General features: G+C 43.3%; 2 protein-coding genes across 3 annotated transcripts; one reads left to right on the forward strand and one right to left on the reverse strand.

Annotated features, from left to right (window-relative positions):
* The first annotated feature begins 57 nt into the window (after positions 1-57).
* LOC125906554 (uncharacterized) lies at positions 58-5,471 on the forward strand. Of its 2 annotated transcripts, none has more exons than XM_049605963.1 (5): positions 58-3,900; positions 4,006-4,072; positions 4,145-4,715; positions 4,810-4,865; positions 4,947-5,471. In XM_049605963.1, exon 1 carries the CDS (start codon positions 1,058-1,060, stop codon positions 2,165-2,167), a length of 1,110 nt encoding a protein of 369 aa, XP_049461920.1. In that variant the 5' UTR covers positions 58-1,057; the 3' UTR covers positions 2,168-3,900; positions 4,006-4,072; positions 4,145-4,715; positions 4,810-4,865; positions 4,947-5,471. The 2 variants fall into 2 exon arrangements, with proteins under 2 accessions (XP_049461920.1, XP_049461917.1); XM_049605960.1 differs by having other exon boundaries at positions 4,186-4,715.
* Positions 5,472-13,055: 7,584 nt separating this feature from the next.
* Positions 13,056-15,581, reverse strand: LOC120952691 (probable cytochrome P450 9f2). Its single transcript, XM_040372152.2, has 2 exons — positions 14,478-15,581; positions 13,056-14,118 (listed from the first exon to the last, which is right to left on the reverse strand). Exons 1-2 carry the CDS (start codon positions 15,412-15,414, stop codon positions 13,460-13,462), a joined length of 1,596 nt encoding a protein of 531 aa, XP_040228086.2. The 5' UTR covers positions 15,415-15,581; the 3' UTR covers positions 13,056-13,459.
* Between the last annotated feature and the right edge of the window lie 1,890 nt (positions 15,582-17,471).

A 17,471-nucleotide genomic window follows, 5' to 3' on the forward strand; every position in this document is an offset into this window, starting at 1 on the left:
GTCGATTTTATCGCCACGATTTGTTCTGACACGATGAAACAGATGGTAAAACAGATAATGAGGAGATCTGTGGTGTATTATAGTGTTGTACAAGGAAAGACCAACATAGCTCAAAACAAGATGCACCATTCAAATCTCTTATACTCTTGAGCACCATTTTCGAAAATAAAGTTACTAACTAATTTCATAGTCAATTATTATACATTATATAACTACTAATTAATTCACTTAGCTATATTACAGGGATACGCATATGAACTTCAAAGATCTCCTTCACTGTAAAGATTACGCCGAAAACAATGGTCTCGAAACCTAATTAAAATGAGTTTTTAATATCACCTCTTAAAAGAACAAAAACAAAAACCAAACCCATACTGGTCCTGACTCCAATACATCACGATTTCTGGTTCGAGAACTGCACATGACCTAATGTCTTCAGGACCGGCGGTGACCCTATGGTAGGCCAGGAACCGATACTGATCCCAACCCGATCCAGGAAGTAATACTAATTATATCGGTCCTAGAACTGATCATGTGCCCATACCTCCCCTGGAACCTATCATAAACCCGTAACGGTGCTGGAACTGTTAATAAACACACTCCTGGAACCGATCATGAACCCATACCAGCATTGGAACCAATCATAGACACATAATGGTCCTGGAACATATCATGAACCCATTACGGTACTGGAACTTATACTGAACCCATCCCGGACTGGAACCTATCATACAGGTGTATTCTATTCTTATAGTCGAGTCATCCGATATGAAACTACGAGCGAGAGGTGGAACGCTCTAAAAACAAAAAATAATAAACTGTGCAAAAAATATACTCCCAACACGGCATAGAACGCAGGCATGCGCAGATGAATACATACGGCTCAGACGCGACAAGAAACAAGTTCACCGCTCCAAGAAGCATGCTTTGGAAGAGCAAAACATGCGGGAACTCGAGCAAACCAGAGAGGCGTACGGACCGACACCAAAGTTTTACCAAACGATAACAGGTCACCGAAACAACGTTGTACCTAAGGTAACCTGCTGTCGCAACAAGGATGGAGATCTGGTTAGTAATTAGCCAGAGGTCCTCTGTGCGGTGGGCTCAGTACTTTGATGAATTACTCAACGACCAGTTTAACGAACAGCTAGAAGCGCCACTAGCAGATAGTGTCATGTTACTGCCACCTAGCATAGAAGAAACACGAAAGGCTATCCGTCGGCTGAAAAATAACAAGGCATCCGGAACCGACGGAATTGCAGCTGAACTGGTCCAGAATGGAGGTGCACGACTAGAAAACGAGATTCATCAAACTGTTGCTGAGGTGTGGGATAGCAAATCGATGCCTTGTGATTGGAATCTCGGCATCATCTACCCCATATACGAGAAGGGAGATAGGTTGGACTACAACAACTACAGGTTTATTACGGTGTTGAATACCGCCCATAAAATATTCTCCCTGATCCTTCAGGATCGCCTTGTCCCGCACGTCGAAGAGATAGTCGGAAACTATCAAAGAGGATTCCGAAACGGAAAATCAACCACTGATCAGATCTTCACCATGCGGCAGATCTTGGAGAAGATGGCTAAATACAGAAACGACACATACCATCTCTTCATTGACTTCAAAGCCGCATATGATAGCATAGCCAGGGTAAAACTGTACGATGCTATGAGCTCATATGGAATCCCGGCCAAACTGATAAGGCTTTTCAGAATGACTATGACCAACGTCACATGTCAGGTGAAGGTGGATGGAAAACTCTCAGGACCTTTTGCTACCACCAAAGGTCTGCGCCATGGGGGCGGGCTTGCCTGTCTCCTATTTAACCTGGCACTAGAGAGGGCCATCCGTGACTTCAAGATTGAGACTACGGGAACCATCTTCTATAAGTCATCCCAGATACTGGCATACCATGATGATATATACATCATTGGTCTGCGGCTCTCCTATGTAGCAGAAGCCTATCAAAAGATCGAGCAGGTGGCAGAGAACCTCGGATTGCAGATAAACGAGGCACAGACTAAACTGTTGGTGGCAACATCAGCGGGCCTACCAATAAATAATCAGAATCTACGTAGGTGTTACGTGCAGATATATCAACGCCCTTTTGAGTCGTCCCACAATTCACATTTCACTGGTCAAGCAACGACAATAGCATGGTAGCTGAGTTACTGGTTGCCAACCGGTCATTATACAGGCTGAGGAATCAGTTCACCTCAAAGCACCTGTCACGACGTACGAAGCTGACACTATTTAGTACCTATATAGTACCGGTACTCACATACGCCTCTGAGACATGGACACTGTCCAAATCTGACGTAACCATCTTTAATCATAAGCCGCGTTCGAGAGCAAGAAGCTCAGAAGGATGACGCTATAATGACGCTATAAGCCGCTGTGCGGCGACCTCACTGTCGTGCAGCGTATCCGGTGGGCTTGCCATATTATACGCAAGAAAACGGACGATCTCGCCCATAAAGTCTTTTTAGACCGTCCACAAGAACAGAGGAGGCGTGGTAGGCCCAAATTGAGGTAGCAAGATAGCGTGGAGGCGTCCGCCAATAAGGCCGGGATAACGGACTGCCAGACGAAGGCGCGAGACCGTGAGCGGTTTAGGACACTCCTGAGACAGGCCAAGACCGCAAAGCGGTTGTAGCGCCAGATAAGTAAGTAAGTAAGTCGAGTCATCTCGACGTCGAGTTGATGAATTTTGTGTGTTCATTTGTAAGGAAAAGTTCACTTCGTAGTTCATTTTCTCGACTCGAGTAAATCCGAGTTCAGAATAGAAAAAACCTGATCTCATACCAATCATGGTACCAATCATGAACCCATACCGACCCTGGAGCATATCTTATCTTAATGGTCCTGGAACCTATCATGAACTAATACCAGTTCATACCATTCATCATGAACTCTTACCGGTCCTAGAATCTATCATAAACCCGTACTGGTCCTGGAACCTATCATGAACCAATACCGGCCCTGGAAACAATCATTAACCTATATTGACCCTGGAACTTATACTGAACCCATACCGGTCCACGAACCTATCATGAACTTATGCCGGTTTAGAAACTGATACTACATCCATACCGGAACTACTCATGAATCCATATCAGTCCTGGAACTAAAAGTAATCCCATAAATGTCCTGGAATTGATGCTGCACTCATACCGGTCCTGGAACCGATCATGAGCTCATACTGATCCAGAAATAGCTAGCGATTTCAATTACTTTCAACAACTGTACCTTGAACTGTTCTGGATTCGGATTCGGAACGAGACTTAAACGTGGTTCGGGTATGTATCCGATGCTATTCCAGTCCCGTTCGACAAACTATACCCGGTAGTAAATGTGCAGCGTATGAATAAGCGTAAGAAAATAGCCTAGGAAATAGCGTAGGTAGCGTAGCGGTAATTTATTATTATTTATTAGTTAATCTTCAACGGGCCAAAAGGCCTAAGATAGGTTACAAACAAAAATTACATAGCAAAATCAAGATTATTATCTCAGTTCACTGTTGCCACGGCAGTGTAGCCGGAGACGTTCTGGGTATTCTTTGAAATTGAGTAGTATATGTATGGTGATAATAATGATAATCATAATAATGATAATAATCTTTTTGCTTCGTGCTCTAAGCTTCACAAACTATGGATATGCTGTGAAACGCGAAAAATATTTGTGAACAATATCCACCAAATAAATGTGACTATGGCTGACAAAATCCTATCTCTACCTCCTCGTGGTGTCAGCCGGAATGTGCAGTATCAGTACTGCATATACCAACAGAGAGGGTCAGTGACGTTAGTGGTTACCTAACGTCACTGAGGGTGTTTGAATGTTCACCAGACTGTATTCGTGCCCGTTGACCGTATCAATCCATCGACAGGTTGAGCGTAAGTTTCTGGCCCAGTCTGAACTATTCTCCTGTGCCCTACGGAAATACGGCAATACATCACTTTGAGATCATTCACAAAAACAACATACTGCTTTCTTTTCAGCATGCATCTTGTCGACACAAATTGCATGAATCAAATGGCGTCTATGACATTCATCAACCAAATCAAGGTAGGTTATTTGCACAATTCTCCCTCAACCATAAATCCCATTCAACCATAATTCCATTCATAATTACCGCAGTATCCCAAGCTAACAAATTGGAATCTAATCTTAACCTTCAGCAAAAGTTCGAGCAGGCTGAACTGTGAACTGGAGCTCGAGGCACACCTATCAGGCTTGAAGGTAAATTTGTTTTCTGCACTTCAAAGTCATAACATACTAAACGATGTTTATGTTTGCTTCCCGCTCTGGCTCTTTTTTTTTTTCTTTATCACTGTACCTCTCTCACTGTTTACCGCTCTTCCTCTTTCTCGATCTCTATCGATCGCTTTCTTACTTTTTATCTCACATTCCCGTCATTGACATGACCCGCTCAACAATAATTCTCCAGGCTCGCCCTTGATGCACGGTGACCCCCATACTACGCAGGACTGACTATCCTGCTATGGGTTATATAAAATTAATTATGTTTGGGGGGAATCATCAAAATAAACCATTTTAGAAGCTAATAAGAAGTCATTATAAAAACGATAAAAAAATAGAAAAACGCATAAAATTCATTGAAAAAAAAAAAACAACACAACTTAGTATAACACCAATGGATCGGAAGGATGTACACCGCAGCAGTTTGCTCGAAATTGTAAAATAACAGGTATGGCAGCAACTACCATTACATTAGAAGCTTCGTTGAAAGTGTGAAGTAACGGTGTAACTTAGCGAGATTTTATGTTGTTACTCCCCTACAGTGCTTACAAATTCGAGGCCGCTGGTGGAAAACCTCATCAACTAACATCGATCGATCGTAAGTACATTCCACTAGCAAAGTGCACTGTGTGGTGCCTTATCACTAATGGACATGTATTGTATGTATGCTTCTTTTCAGCAATATTTCGTTCTGCGCACAAAATGGCTACACAGTTTTCTGCCCCTCTTGAGTATGCGTCTCAAGCCCTGGTTTGAAAGCTGGCAACTGCCAAGAACGTATATTTACATTTTAGTTTGTAGTATTTGCGCATATTGATTAGCACGCAAGCAGTTTTACATATTATAGAGTGTTTTAACATTTTATCGTTTTATTTCTTTACTTCATTATCTGAATTAGCGGTCTTAGTTAAGAACAAGAAAATTACTAATTAGATTTCTATATTAGTGTCACAAGGCGTACAATTGCTGATTCTTCATGTTATTCTCAATTTGTAGCATTATTTTCTTATCAAGTGTGTTTCTAGTTTTAAAAAGCTGTTATATGTAAGGCTTCAAAGTATGTTTGTAGTTAACTTTAAAGTATGTAAAGTATGGATGTAGTTTTTAAAAGCTGTCAATGTGCAACTGCATGTTATCGACAATAACACCAGTCCTTCATGCACATGGCAATACCACCCAGCCATTAGTTGCATCAAAACAATAAACTCTCGAAGCGCCTACCTGGTTACCTGCATACAAAAGGGCTTTTTCCTTTCAATCACAAAGAACGATGTTTGCACATCAATGGTAGTGCCGATGTGTTCCAGCACCTGCTGCGTGTACTACCGGGTACCTCTGCTGTCTGAGCACCGGCCGGTGGCACACTAGCAGCTTGCCAGTCTTCCCCTACTTCTCTCTAGGTTTCTCCAGTAAATATTCGAATGTACTACTACGATAATTGAAATGGCTACAAGCAGGCGTGCCAAGTGGGAAGAACCATCGTTTGAGCCAAGATGAATCGTTTGAGTTTCTTTCCGCAGTGCCATCCTGAGCTATAAGTAAACATTTGACGTCTAACTGAAATAGTCATGCCTTTCTGAACATTGTTCAATCATAACTACAGATTTGCTTTCCCCAACATTAACGTACGTTTATATTACCCGGGTTCCCGTCTCCTCGATGAACATTTTGTTGAAATACGATTGTTTTGAGTTTAATTTAAATTGATGTTGTAGTAATTTAATAGTAAATTATTAATTTTGAAAGTATTGGGATGAATTATTAGAAAATTCATCCGAACTATTTTTGTAAAAGAAGGCACAAACAAAATTCTTAACTCCATACACAAAACGGATAAAGTAAAGAGTAGCATTTGGTTTCGATTAAACGAAGTTCAAAAAGATAGCAGTATTTCAGTTAGACGTCAATTGTTTACTTATAGTTGAACAATGTTCAAAAGCAGCTTAAGATTATTTTATTTGAACTCGAAAACAGTACATCACTGGCAGCGTGTTCTGTCGAATATTTCGATAGTCAATTATTTCGTTTCGCTGTCGATCTTGCTCTACATGCGCTGTTGATCAAACTGGTTTGATGATACATTTGTCCTAGGTTAGTCCAAAATGGTAGGTTCTTTTTCACTTCTCATTTGCAAACAGATTAAAGATCACAGCTATCTTAACATTATATGAAGCATAACTGCAAACATTATCAAAGGTGTTGAAAATACTTTTTCTCATTTACTTACTTACTTATCCTGCGCTACAACCACTTTGCGGTCTTGGCCTGTCTCAGAAGTGTCCGAAACTGCTCATGGCCTTGCACCTTCGTCTGCCTGTCCGTTATCCCGGCCTTAATGACGGACGCCTCCACGCCATCTTGACACCTTAATTTGGGCCTACCACGCCTCCTCTGTCCTTGTGGACGGTCTAAAAAGACTTTACGGGCGAGAACGTCCGTTTCCATGCGTATAACATGGCAAGCCCACCGGATCCTGGCGAGCTTGATACACTGTACGACAGTGAGGTCGCCGTACAGCGGCTTATAGCGTCATTATAGCGTCATCCTTCTGAGCATCTTGCTCTCGAACGCGGCTTATGATTAAAGATGGTTACGTCAGATTTGGACAGTGTCCATGTCTCAGAGGCGTATGTGAGTACCGGTACTATATAGGTACTAAATAGTGTCAGCTTCGTTCGTCATGACAGGTGCTTTGAGGTGAACTGATTCCTCAGCCTGTATAATGACCGGTTGGCAACCAGTAACTCAGCTACCATGCTATTGTCGTTGCTTGACCAGTGATATGTGAATTGTGGGACGACTCAAAAGGGCGTTGATCTATCTGCACGTAACACCTACGTAGATTCTGATTATTTATTGGTAGGCCCGCTGATGCTGCCACCAACAGTTTAGTCTGTGCCTCGTTTATCTGCAATCCGAGGTTCTCTGCCACCTGCTCGATCTTTTGATAGGCTTCTGCTACATAGGAGAGCCGCAGACCAATGATGTATATATCATCATGGTATGCCAGTATCTGGGATGACTTATAAAAGATGGTTCCCGTAGTCTCAATCTTGAAGTCACGGATGGCCCTCTCTAGTGCCAGGTTAAATAGGAGACAGGCAAGCCCGCCCCCCTGGCGTAGACCTTTGGTGGTAGCAAAAGGTCCTGTGAGTTTTTCATCCACCTTCACCTGGCATGTGACGTTGGTCATAGTCATTCTAACAAGCCTTATCAGTTTGGCCGGGATTCCAAAAGAGCTCATAGCATCGAACAGTTTTATCCTTGCTATGCTATCACATGTGTCTTTGAAGTCAATGGAGAGATAGTATGTGTCGTGCCTGTATTCTGCCATTTTCTCCAAGATCTACCATGTAGCTTACAAGACTTATTTGGTGGTCACTTTTCCGTTTCGGAATCCTCTTTGATAGTTTCCCACTATCTCTTAGACGTGATGGAGAACACGATCTTAAAGGATCAGGGAGAATATTTTATAGGCGGTATTCAACACCGTAATACCCCTGTAGTTGTTGTAGTCCAACCTATCTCCCTTCTCGTATATGGGGTAGATGATGCCGAGATTCCAATCACAAGGCATCGATTCGCTATCCCACACCTCAGTAACAGTTTGATGAATCTCGTTTTCCAGTCGTGCACCTCCATTCTTGACCAGTTCAGCTGCAATTCCGTCCGTTCCGGGTCCCTTGTTTTAGCCGACAGATAGCTTTTTTTGTTTCTTCTATGCTAGGTAGCAATACAATGACACTATCTGCTAGTGGAGCCTCTAGCTGTTAGTTAAAATTCATCAAAGTACTGAACCCACCACAAGAGAACCTCTGGCTGGCGACAGCAGGTTACCTTAGGTACAACATTGTTACGGTGACTTGCTATCGCTTGGTAAAACTTTTGTGTCGGTCCGTACGCCTCTCTAATTCGCTCGAGTTCCCCCATGTTTTGCTCTTCCAAAGAATGCTTCTTGGAGCGGTGAACTTGTTTCTTGTCGCGTCTGAGCCGTATGTATTCATCTGCGCATGCCTGCGTTCTATGCCGTTGTTGCATTGCTCGTTATGCATTATTCTTACGTTCAATCACTTGTTTGCATTCATCGTCGAACCAGCCAGATTTGGTGTTGCCACGACGTGGTGGGAGTGTATTTTTGCACAGTTTATTATTTTTGTGTTCAGAGCGTTTCTGTTGTTTTCTGTTGGATAGTAATTTCTGTTAAGGAGCCCGTGTTGAGCCGAAGCTGCGTGTTTTCTCCGCTCCATTGGCGCGGGGGCGGGCGATTCTACAACCGATAACAAAGGCTAACAAGTAATCATCAGACATTTTACAGACTCGACTGTCGTCGGCGGCTTACTAACACGTAGTCTATCTGATTAAGGGTGTCTCCATCCAGGGACACCTACGTGATATTTTGGATGTCCCTGCGCGCAAATGTGGTACTTCCGACGACGAAACGAATTTTCCAAGGCATGCGATATAACATTTTCCTATGGAATATAACTCATACTTTGTTCCTATTCCTACCAGGTAATCTCTACAGGTTCACTTTTATTTCTTGTCAAAGACTTAGTCCATGTTTTCAACTATAGACCATACAGTGCAAAGCCCGGTTATGTAGTATTTTAATAGCAATTGTTTTTTCTGTTCTTATTCACATGAGATTCAGTGAGCGTAGTACGTAGAGATGGACCAGGTTGTAAAGTAATTTACGGTTGCAAAGTTTTAATAAACACCTTCACTATGTATCCTTTAAATTTCCTTTTAAATTCTGTCACATATCTCTTTCTCTATTACGTTTCAATCGCCTGTCCCTCTAGATGCACATCTTTGTTTCACTGCTGGTTACTAACTAAGTGATGTGTCCTCATAATGAGGACATTGAGTGTTTGTTTCTTTTTTTTATTTTTGAACAATAGAGAAGTGCAGAAAGTGTGCAACCGAAACCTAAATCACGCGCAAGAAAATGTCAAATGAAAAAAATAGAGAGTGATGTGTAAAGTCGAGTTAATAGATGAGTAATCTGATCAGAGTAGTAGTCTGCTTAGAGGACTTGCTCTTCTGTTTCATAGTTTGCCCATGCTGCAACAGTCGTTGCTTTTCAAGCGAAATGATCCAAGCAGCCATGCAGTAACGCACCGTTAGTCGTTACTAGAATTTGTATTATAGGTGCTACCGAGTTTTAACCGTTACTTTTGCTTTTGCTGTTGCTTATGTCAACCATAATCTTATTATTTATCAGGGCTTCAACATGTACAAGTGGTACTCCTTCATCCCTGAGTGGTGCAACATAAGTGGTACTCATTCATCCCTGAGCTACAATGGAGTAACTAGTACTGATACGTCCGATATTTGCAACACTTTTGCCAACCGCTTCGCTGATGCATTCACTGTTCCAGTCGATGACCGAAACTTACTTGCAGAGGCCACCAGCAATACGCTTTCCGATGTGATTGATTTTATTATACTGCCGATTGATGAAGTTACTGTAGTTCATACACTCAATAATCTAAAACCGACTACTTCATCTGGACCTGATAACGTTCCAGCGTACATCTTAAAACACTGCCGACACTCGGTTGCACCCATCTTATCGAAAATATTTAATGCTTTATTAGCGCGAGGAATCTCCCCGGTGTCATGCAAACACTCTCGAATGGTTCCGATTCATAAGAAGAACCGCCGTCTTGAAATTATCGAGGTATAGTCTCTCTCTCTGCGCATGTGCTAAGGTGTTTGAACTACTTCTGTACAAACCGCTACTCACTGCGGTATTGTTGTTAGTATGGTTTAGAGAGGCTTTGGCTCCTGCGGAGTTCTTTCGCCTCTTTAACTCACTGCGGTACACAACTATTTGAGCCCGAGTCAGCCCGTTTTTTTTTTACCAAAGAGGTCTTCCACAACTAATCTTGTCGAATTTGTTGGTTACTGTTTCGACAACATGGACTGTGGAATCCAAGATGATGCTGCATATATCGACTTTAAGGCCGCGTTCGATAGCATTTCGCATGTTATTCTGCTTTCAATGCGTTAAAAAACTGGGTTTCGCTGATAACCTATTACCTGCCATCGTTCCTACTTAACCGGTCGCTTATATCACATAAGTATCGAACCTCATCGCTCTCACACCTTTACCAGTTCGTCCGGAGTCCCTCAAGGAAGTAATCTGGGCCCATTACTTTTTCTCATCTTTATCAACGATCTATCGTTTGTGCTACCGACGGGCCTACACCTCATGTACGCCGACAATGTGAAAATATTTCTGCCAGTGAAAAATTATATTGACTGTCAACGCCTCCAGATAATCCTTGATGATCCTTGGTGATAGTTGGTGCATCAGAAATGGACTAGAAGTATGTGTGGATAAATTCCAGTGCATTTCATTCAGTGCAAAGCCCTCTCATATTTAATTACTCGATGAGAGACTCGCATCTGGTTCGGACGTTATGTATTCGCGACCTGGGAGTTTTACTACACGATAAACTATCATTTCGTGCTCATATCGACAGTGTTATCGCGAAAGGAAACCAACTGCTTAACCTTATAACGCGCACCTGCAGTGAATTTATTAATCCCATGTGCATTATTTCGATTTACTGTTCCGTTGTACTATCTTGTCTTGAGTACTGTTCTCCGGTTTGGTAGCCGTTTACTGTTGGTGATATCAATTGACTTGAAGCCTTGCAAAGGAAAATCACTAGGTACGCAATCCGTCTCCTTCCTTGGCAATCTCACCATACTAGACCTTCCTACCATCAGCGATGTCTGCTTCTCGGACTCGAATCATTTAGCAAACGGCGTCGAAATGCGCAGTGCGTGTTTATCTTTCGGCTACTCAACGGTGAGATCGACTCCCCCGCACCCTTAGATCGAATCATTTTATTTGCTCCCTCTCGAACAGTGCGGTCCGATTTCCATCCCCGCACCCCCCGGACACGAAATAACCATGGTTAATGTCATCCCATGCTTCGTATGTCATCGGAATTTAACGATGTATTAGAGTTACTCAATTTCTGTTTGTCCACGTCAATGTTTAAAGAAAAATTGAGGTTGCGTGATGTGTAACGTGTATGCCTGATGTATGTGTGTTATTATTTATAATATAAACGATTAGACCAATAGGTCCGTCTGTTAAATAAGAAATAAATAAATAAGTAAAAATAATTGTATGTCGTAATATGTATCTTGACAACGTAAATAAAATTTAAAAAATACTGTTCAAATAGATAACAGTTGTCGAAAACCACAACTAAATCGACTGCCTTTCTCAACCTTTTTACTAACATCTTACATGACAGTGTTCCTTAATCTTCATCTTAATGTTTAATAATGTTTAATAATAATGTTTTTAACACCACTGACGTCTAGGTATAAATTAAAGAGAGAAACATCGAGCTCAAACTTCTTAGAATCTTTTTTACGATGTGAACAGTGAAGTACAATTTTTTTTTCGGGAGGTACGGTATTCGCGTATTGCTGAAGTACATATTTTTAGGAGGAACGGTCCGAAAAGGCCGTATTGCTTAAGAAAAGTAGTACACATATCTCGATAACTAAAATATGGGAGCAGTCCCGTAATACAATCGTCAACTCCTACAACTTGATAACATGTCCGTCAAGGGTTCAAGCGTGATGTGGACCGTCCCCCCGTAAGATATGCCCTCCGGCTCCATTGTACTTTATAAGTCTCGAAAACCTGTATAGGCATGACCATGACATGACCATCTACGTCGTTGCGCCAAATAAAAAAAAAGAAGACTTAACAACATTACAAATATTGCAATATTGTGGAGTCAAAATGAGACTCCTGCACTTATTACAAATTTCAGAAACGTACAGCCGTCAGTTCCTGAGTTACGCGGTGTGTGCGTTCCCGAGGAATTCGCGTAACTCGAATATCAGCGTTTGTGGAAGTTCGCAATTTTCGCCCAAAATACAATCGATTACTCGGTATTTATTTGATACGATTCGTGCAAAAAGTTCTGATATGTTTGGATTTTATGTGAATTAAATTTATTAGCAAAAATGCAATTTAGACTGCATTGGACAATTCTTGAAGCAAATTGTATTTATTTGACATTTGATGTGTTTAATTTATAAGACCCGCGAATCCGCGTGAGTCGAGAGCCGCGTAGCTCGGGAAGGGACTTTATGGTAATTTTTTATCAGTTTAGACCAACCCAGTAATAGTCATGCTGAACTTTTGGTAAATTTGAAGTATAGCATGACGTATCATAGAACAATTTTCCAAAAGTAAGGTGAGGTGGATCTTTAAACGACATCATTAGCAAAATACGCAGAATGAGTGTAAGGCAATTTTAAAAACTTTGAATTAGATTGATTACTGTTGCAAAAATACTTCTTCTTCTTCTTCTTCTTCTTCTTTGGCTCAACAATCATTATCGGTCAAGACCTGCCGGTGCAACTTTTTTTTTTCTTTGGCTCAACAATCGTTGTCGGTCAAGGCCTGCCTGTACCACTAGTGGGCTTTGGCTTTCAGTGACTAATTGATTTCCCCCCATAGAAGGATAGTCAATCCTACGTATGGCAACACGGTCTATTTGGGGATCGAACCCATGACGGGCATGTTGTTAAGTCGTACGAGTTGACGACTGTACTACGAGACCGGCTCAATGCAACTACTGGGCCAAAAATCTTAGTACTGATACATTCAGAGCATGATGCGAAGAACGATTAAGGGAACTAAATCACCGGTTAGGGGGTGGTTAGAGGCTTCTTTTGTTTTACTAATTAAGGCAAACCTCTGTTCACAAAATTCTCTGACAGATACAGCAAAGACAATCAGTTTAATAATTAGATTTGGCATTTATTACACGACACTTGCAAGTCTCGATTTATTACATTTCGTCTAACAAACGTTGTAACAGTCGTGCTGTGAACATACAGACACAGAAATCCAAGCACAAATATGAACAGTTCGTTATGTCTTACGAAAACAATTTGTCATCCTATTAGTGGAGCATCAAGGTCAGGGTTACCATTTTGCGGTTTGGTTGCTTCAAAAACACACTTATCTAGCGGCATGAAATATGTGTCTGGACACTAAACGCTCAACCTTGCACTAGAAGCCCCGACAATTGATCGTGTAGACCTGCCCAATTTCGAGGGCGCTGATGGACAAGCCGACTGTCCGTTCGATTAATTGATTGAAGGCGGTAGTTAATTGGGTGCGTTTGGACAGGGGTGCCACTACTTGCGCAATCGGAACCGTATCCACGACCCCTTCTCGGCGCACGGTCCCAGGCTGGACTTCTTCAGCCGGATCGGGTGCTGAGTGCGGGGGCCCGCCTCCAGCAGGAAGTGCGTCAACAGGAAGAAAAACACCGCCTTCGTCTCCATCAGCGCGAACCGCGAACCGATGCAGTTACGGGGGCCGAGCCCGAATGCCAGCATAGCGGACGAGTCGACCGGTGCACCGGCCGATTCCGGCTCGAACCGCTCCGGCCAGAACCGATCCGGCTCAGGGAAGAGCTGCGGGTCGCGCATGATGGCCGCGGCCGGTATCCACAGACCGTCACCCGGCTGCAGCTGCACCCGCCGGCCGTCATAGTCCTCCAGAATGTACGGTTTGGTGCAGGTGCGGTCGAGGAACGGTGCCGGTGTCCACTTGCGGAGCGTCTCGTTCGCGACCATGTCCAGATAGCGCATTGACTGGAGCGTTTCGTAGTTAAGCTTGTCGGCGCTGCCGATCGTTGAGCGCACGCGGTCGATCTCGTCCCGCAGCCGCTCTTGGACGTCCGGGTTGACGGCGAGTTCGTGCGCCATAAATGCAGACAACGTGGACACGGTATCGTACCCGCCGAAGAAAAACACGGTGCACTGGGCGGTTAGGTCGTCGTCGGTCCAGTCTGTTTGATAGGAGATAGGAGATAGGAAGATAGGAGACGGTGAGCCTATTGCACCGCATATTCAACACAATGATACAGGATTTGCTCCACAAAGATTCCTTAGGCTTTGAGTTATTGGAGTCATTACTTAGTCATTTAATCGGGGCAAATTATTTTCCAATTACGTACTTTAACTGCATTAATGAGTGTTGTTCTAGAAATTCATTTTCGAAACAATACTTATCCCCAATACGCGGAGGTCAAAAGTGTAATTCGTTTTTAGTCGCGCAATTGGTTCTCGTGGCTTTTTCCTTCTCGTTCAATGTCTCCCTCTCTGGCATTCTGCTAAAAAAAAAAAACAGTCAAAACAACCCACTTACCAACCGACCGCTTCTGCGACCCGCCACCGTTCGTTTCGATGTTTTCGTTCTCGTCGAACCGCAGCTCCTGCTTGCGGGCCTGCATCAGAAGATTGATCATGTCGTGGCGCACGATGCCGCGCTGTTCACGCTGCGTGATTGTATCCATCACCACGTGTCGGAAGAAGCTGGTCATCTTCGCGCTAAACAGACGCAATCGAAGCGCACGCATCACGCGCGGAAAGGACGAAAAGGCCAGGAACTTCAGCCCCTGGACGCCATCCAGGTTGGTCAGCTCCTTGCCGAGTGTGAAGAACGCGTTCGCCCGGTCGCGGAACGAGTTGATCTCAATGCCAAACGCGCAGGTCGCCACTATGTCGTTGCCGAACCGGCGGAACAGCTCCTTCATCTCGAGCTCGGCGGTTCCGTCCGCGCCCAGCTCCGACCGGATCGTCCGCACCGCCCCGTCACAGTAGCTCGTGATCAGCCCGAACATTAGCCGCATCTTGCTGCCGGTAAAGGCCGGGCTAAGGATAGTGCGCATGTTGCGCCAGCGCGTGTCGCGCATCGCAAACAGGGCCCGCCCGAACAGCGGGTCATGGTTTTCGTCCAGCTGAATGCGGTGGTTGACGAAGTGGTCGAAATCCTTGATGCAGATCTGCTTCACCAGCTCCAGATCGCGCACCACGTAGATCGGCGAAAGGAAGTCGAAGTAGCCGAAGAACCGATGGCTGGCGAAACGGTGATACATATCGCTCAGCACATCGGTTAGCAGCCGCTTGCGCGTTATGAAGTCGGCCCCATTGCCGAGCAGCGGTACTGGCGGGAGGTACGGTACGCCCCGGTCGGCAAAGAATCGCGTGCTCCGCACCACCACATAGTAGTAGAGCAGGGCTAGCAGGGCCACCAGCAGGACACCCTCGAGCGAAAAGAGCAGCGAGGCAAGCGTACCCAACATGTTGTCTCTTAAACACACCTTAGAATTGTACTAACTGTACTATTGGAATTGTAGAATTGTAGTCCGGTGCGAACAGATACCAGAACCTTCAAATTTCGGGAATATCGGGAAGGTTTGCTTCAAACGACTCACTCCCGGAAGGACCGTGAAGATACTGAAACCCTTGCCACCTTTTCAAACACTTGACAGCGGCGTGTGCCTCGCGCGCGCTATCTGTGCCTGGTGAAGGCGCATTAGCCCGTTCAGCGAGCAAATATTTGAATTGATAGCAATTTTACGCGATTGCCATCGCCTGGCGTATATGCAAGTCACGGTCAGGGCTAAAAACGCAGTAGTTGTTATGCCACACACTAGTAGAGTCATGCCGTCTCAAATGTCCATAAGTCTAGGAGGAGTTTTTATGCAATTGAACTCACTTTGCTGGAGCAACACCGACTACAAACTTCACTATAAATGCTACCAAGTGCGCTTTAATCCTTCAACCAGACATGATCCAGCGGAAAACTTTTGAACATGAACTTTTACCCACAAATGGTCCAAAGTCTGGACCAGTGTGTGTGGTGGCAGCATCCAAATGTAGCAGCGCAGCTCCTACCGCCTATTATCTTTGTGTGATGCTGTGCAACACACGAGGTTTGGGGGTGAGGACTTTTTACGTTTGATAACGGGTCGTCCTCATCGTCAAGATAAGATATCACAGTGCCCGGTCATGATCTGCTTAATTTTTCCCGCTTTGTTTACACTCTGTTACGGCCCGGTTCAATTGGTTGTTTTAGCACGGTGACTTGGCAGATTTGTTCTACGCTTGTGTCAAGTGTCACCATATTTGTTTATTTTTGTTTGCTCCCACTCCACTTGCACTCCACTCGGGGAAAGGGTGCACCAGTGCATCAGCTGTTTGGATTGTTCGCGATTGACGCAGTGGTTATCAGCGGCAATCGTGGTTTTTGTCTTTTTGTTAAAATCTACGCAACAATTGAAGTGTCGCTACGGCTCCCTTATAGACGGTGTGTAGATTTACCTTTATTAAATCGGTGTATTGCAGATTAACTGCTTTCTGTGTGGGGTATACTGTAGTGTGGTCCTACTGGAAAAGCTGAAGAAAATAATAATCAATATTAAAGGAAACTAATATATGTATTTACAGTCGGCATAAGGAAATAGAAGTTACCGTAAATTCTAAACAAATTTTTGGAATTGAAATTGGCTTTCAGAAAGTTTCGCCTAGCCTTCATTTAAATTGCACATTCGTTATGTCAGCTTATCAATTTTCGGAAATTAGTTGCTTTTTTGCTGAAAATTACTTTCATAGAAATAAAATCAAAGACGTCTATGTCTAACTAAATACGAATATTATATCTCGATGTAAAATTGTTTAAATTGAACATCTGGTGCTTGAAAATTCTATGTAATTGCTCGCTTTCCCCCTTTTTATCGATGTTGGACCATCATTGCACTATAGTGCCATGGAACTCTACGAATGTTCCAACACTTAATAAATAACGGAAAATCTCTTTCTGACGAGGATAAAAATAATAAATACAAATCAAAACAAAAAAGGCTGAGATTAAAACAAGAGAAAACTATTTCCTGTTAGTGGGTTTACTTGCCAAAAAATTCGAAAAACAAAATATGAAATTGATAAAACATATAAATAAAGTGAGAGAAGCAAAGAACATGAAAGAAGGTGTCAATGTGTTTATTATTTTAGTGATGCGCCGTCACCATTTTTTTTTTTTTTTTTTGTTGAAAGCTTGAAATTATTTCAAACACGTTATTAAGAATGTGAAATTTGATAACTTGAGGGTTAAGAACATGGACATAATTTTCAACATAAATTTCACCGCTTTCTAATGACGGAGCAATCTTCATTAAGCTTATTTGTTTAGAACGACACAAAAGTAGATTCTGTCTCCCATTCAACCCACCACACCCGTCCAAAGACAGGGTAATAACCCCCTGGTACCCCGCTGGGAACTGCTTGTGACAAGGTGTGTGACAACTCTGCGGTCACAAGTTAAACGCCCGTACCGGCTGGGCAGTACACCACCTCGAGC

This window comes from Anopheles coluzzii, chromosome X (genome assembly GCF_943734685.1).
Source record: "Anopheles coluzzii chromosome X, AcolN3, whole genome shotgun sequence".
In the NCBI taxonomy this organism is placed as follows: Eukaryota; Metazoa; Arthropoda; class Insecta; order Diptera; family Culicidae; genus Anopheles; species Anopheles coluzzii.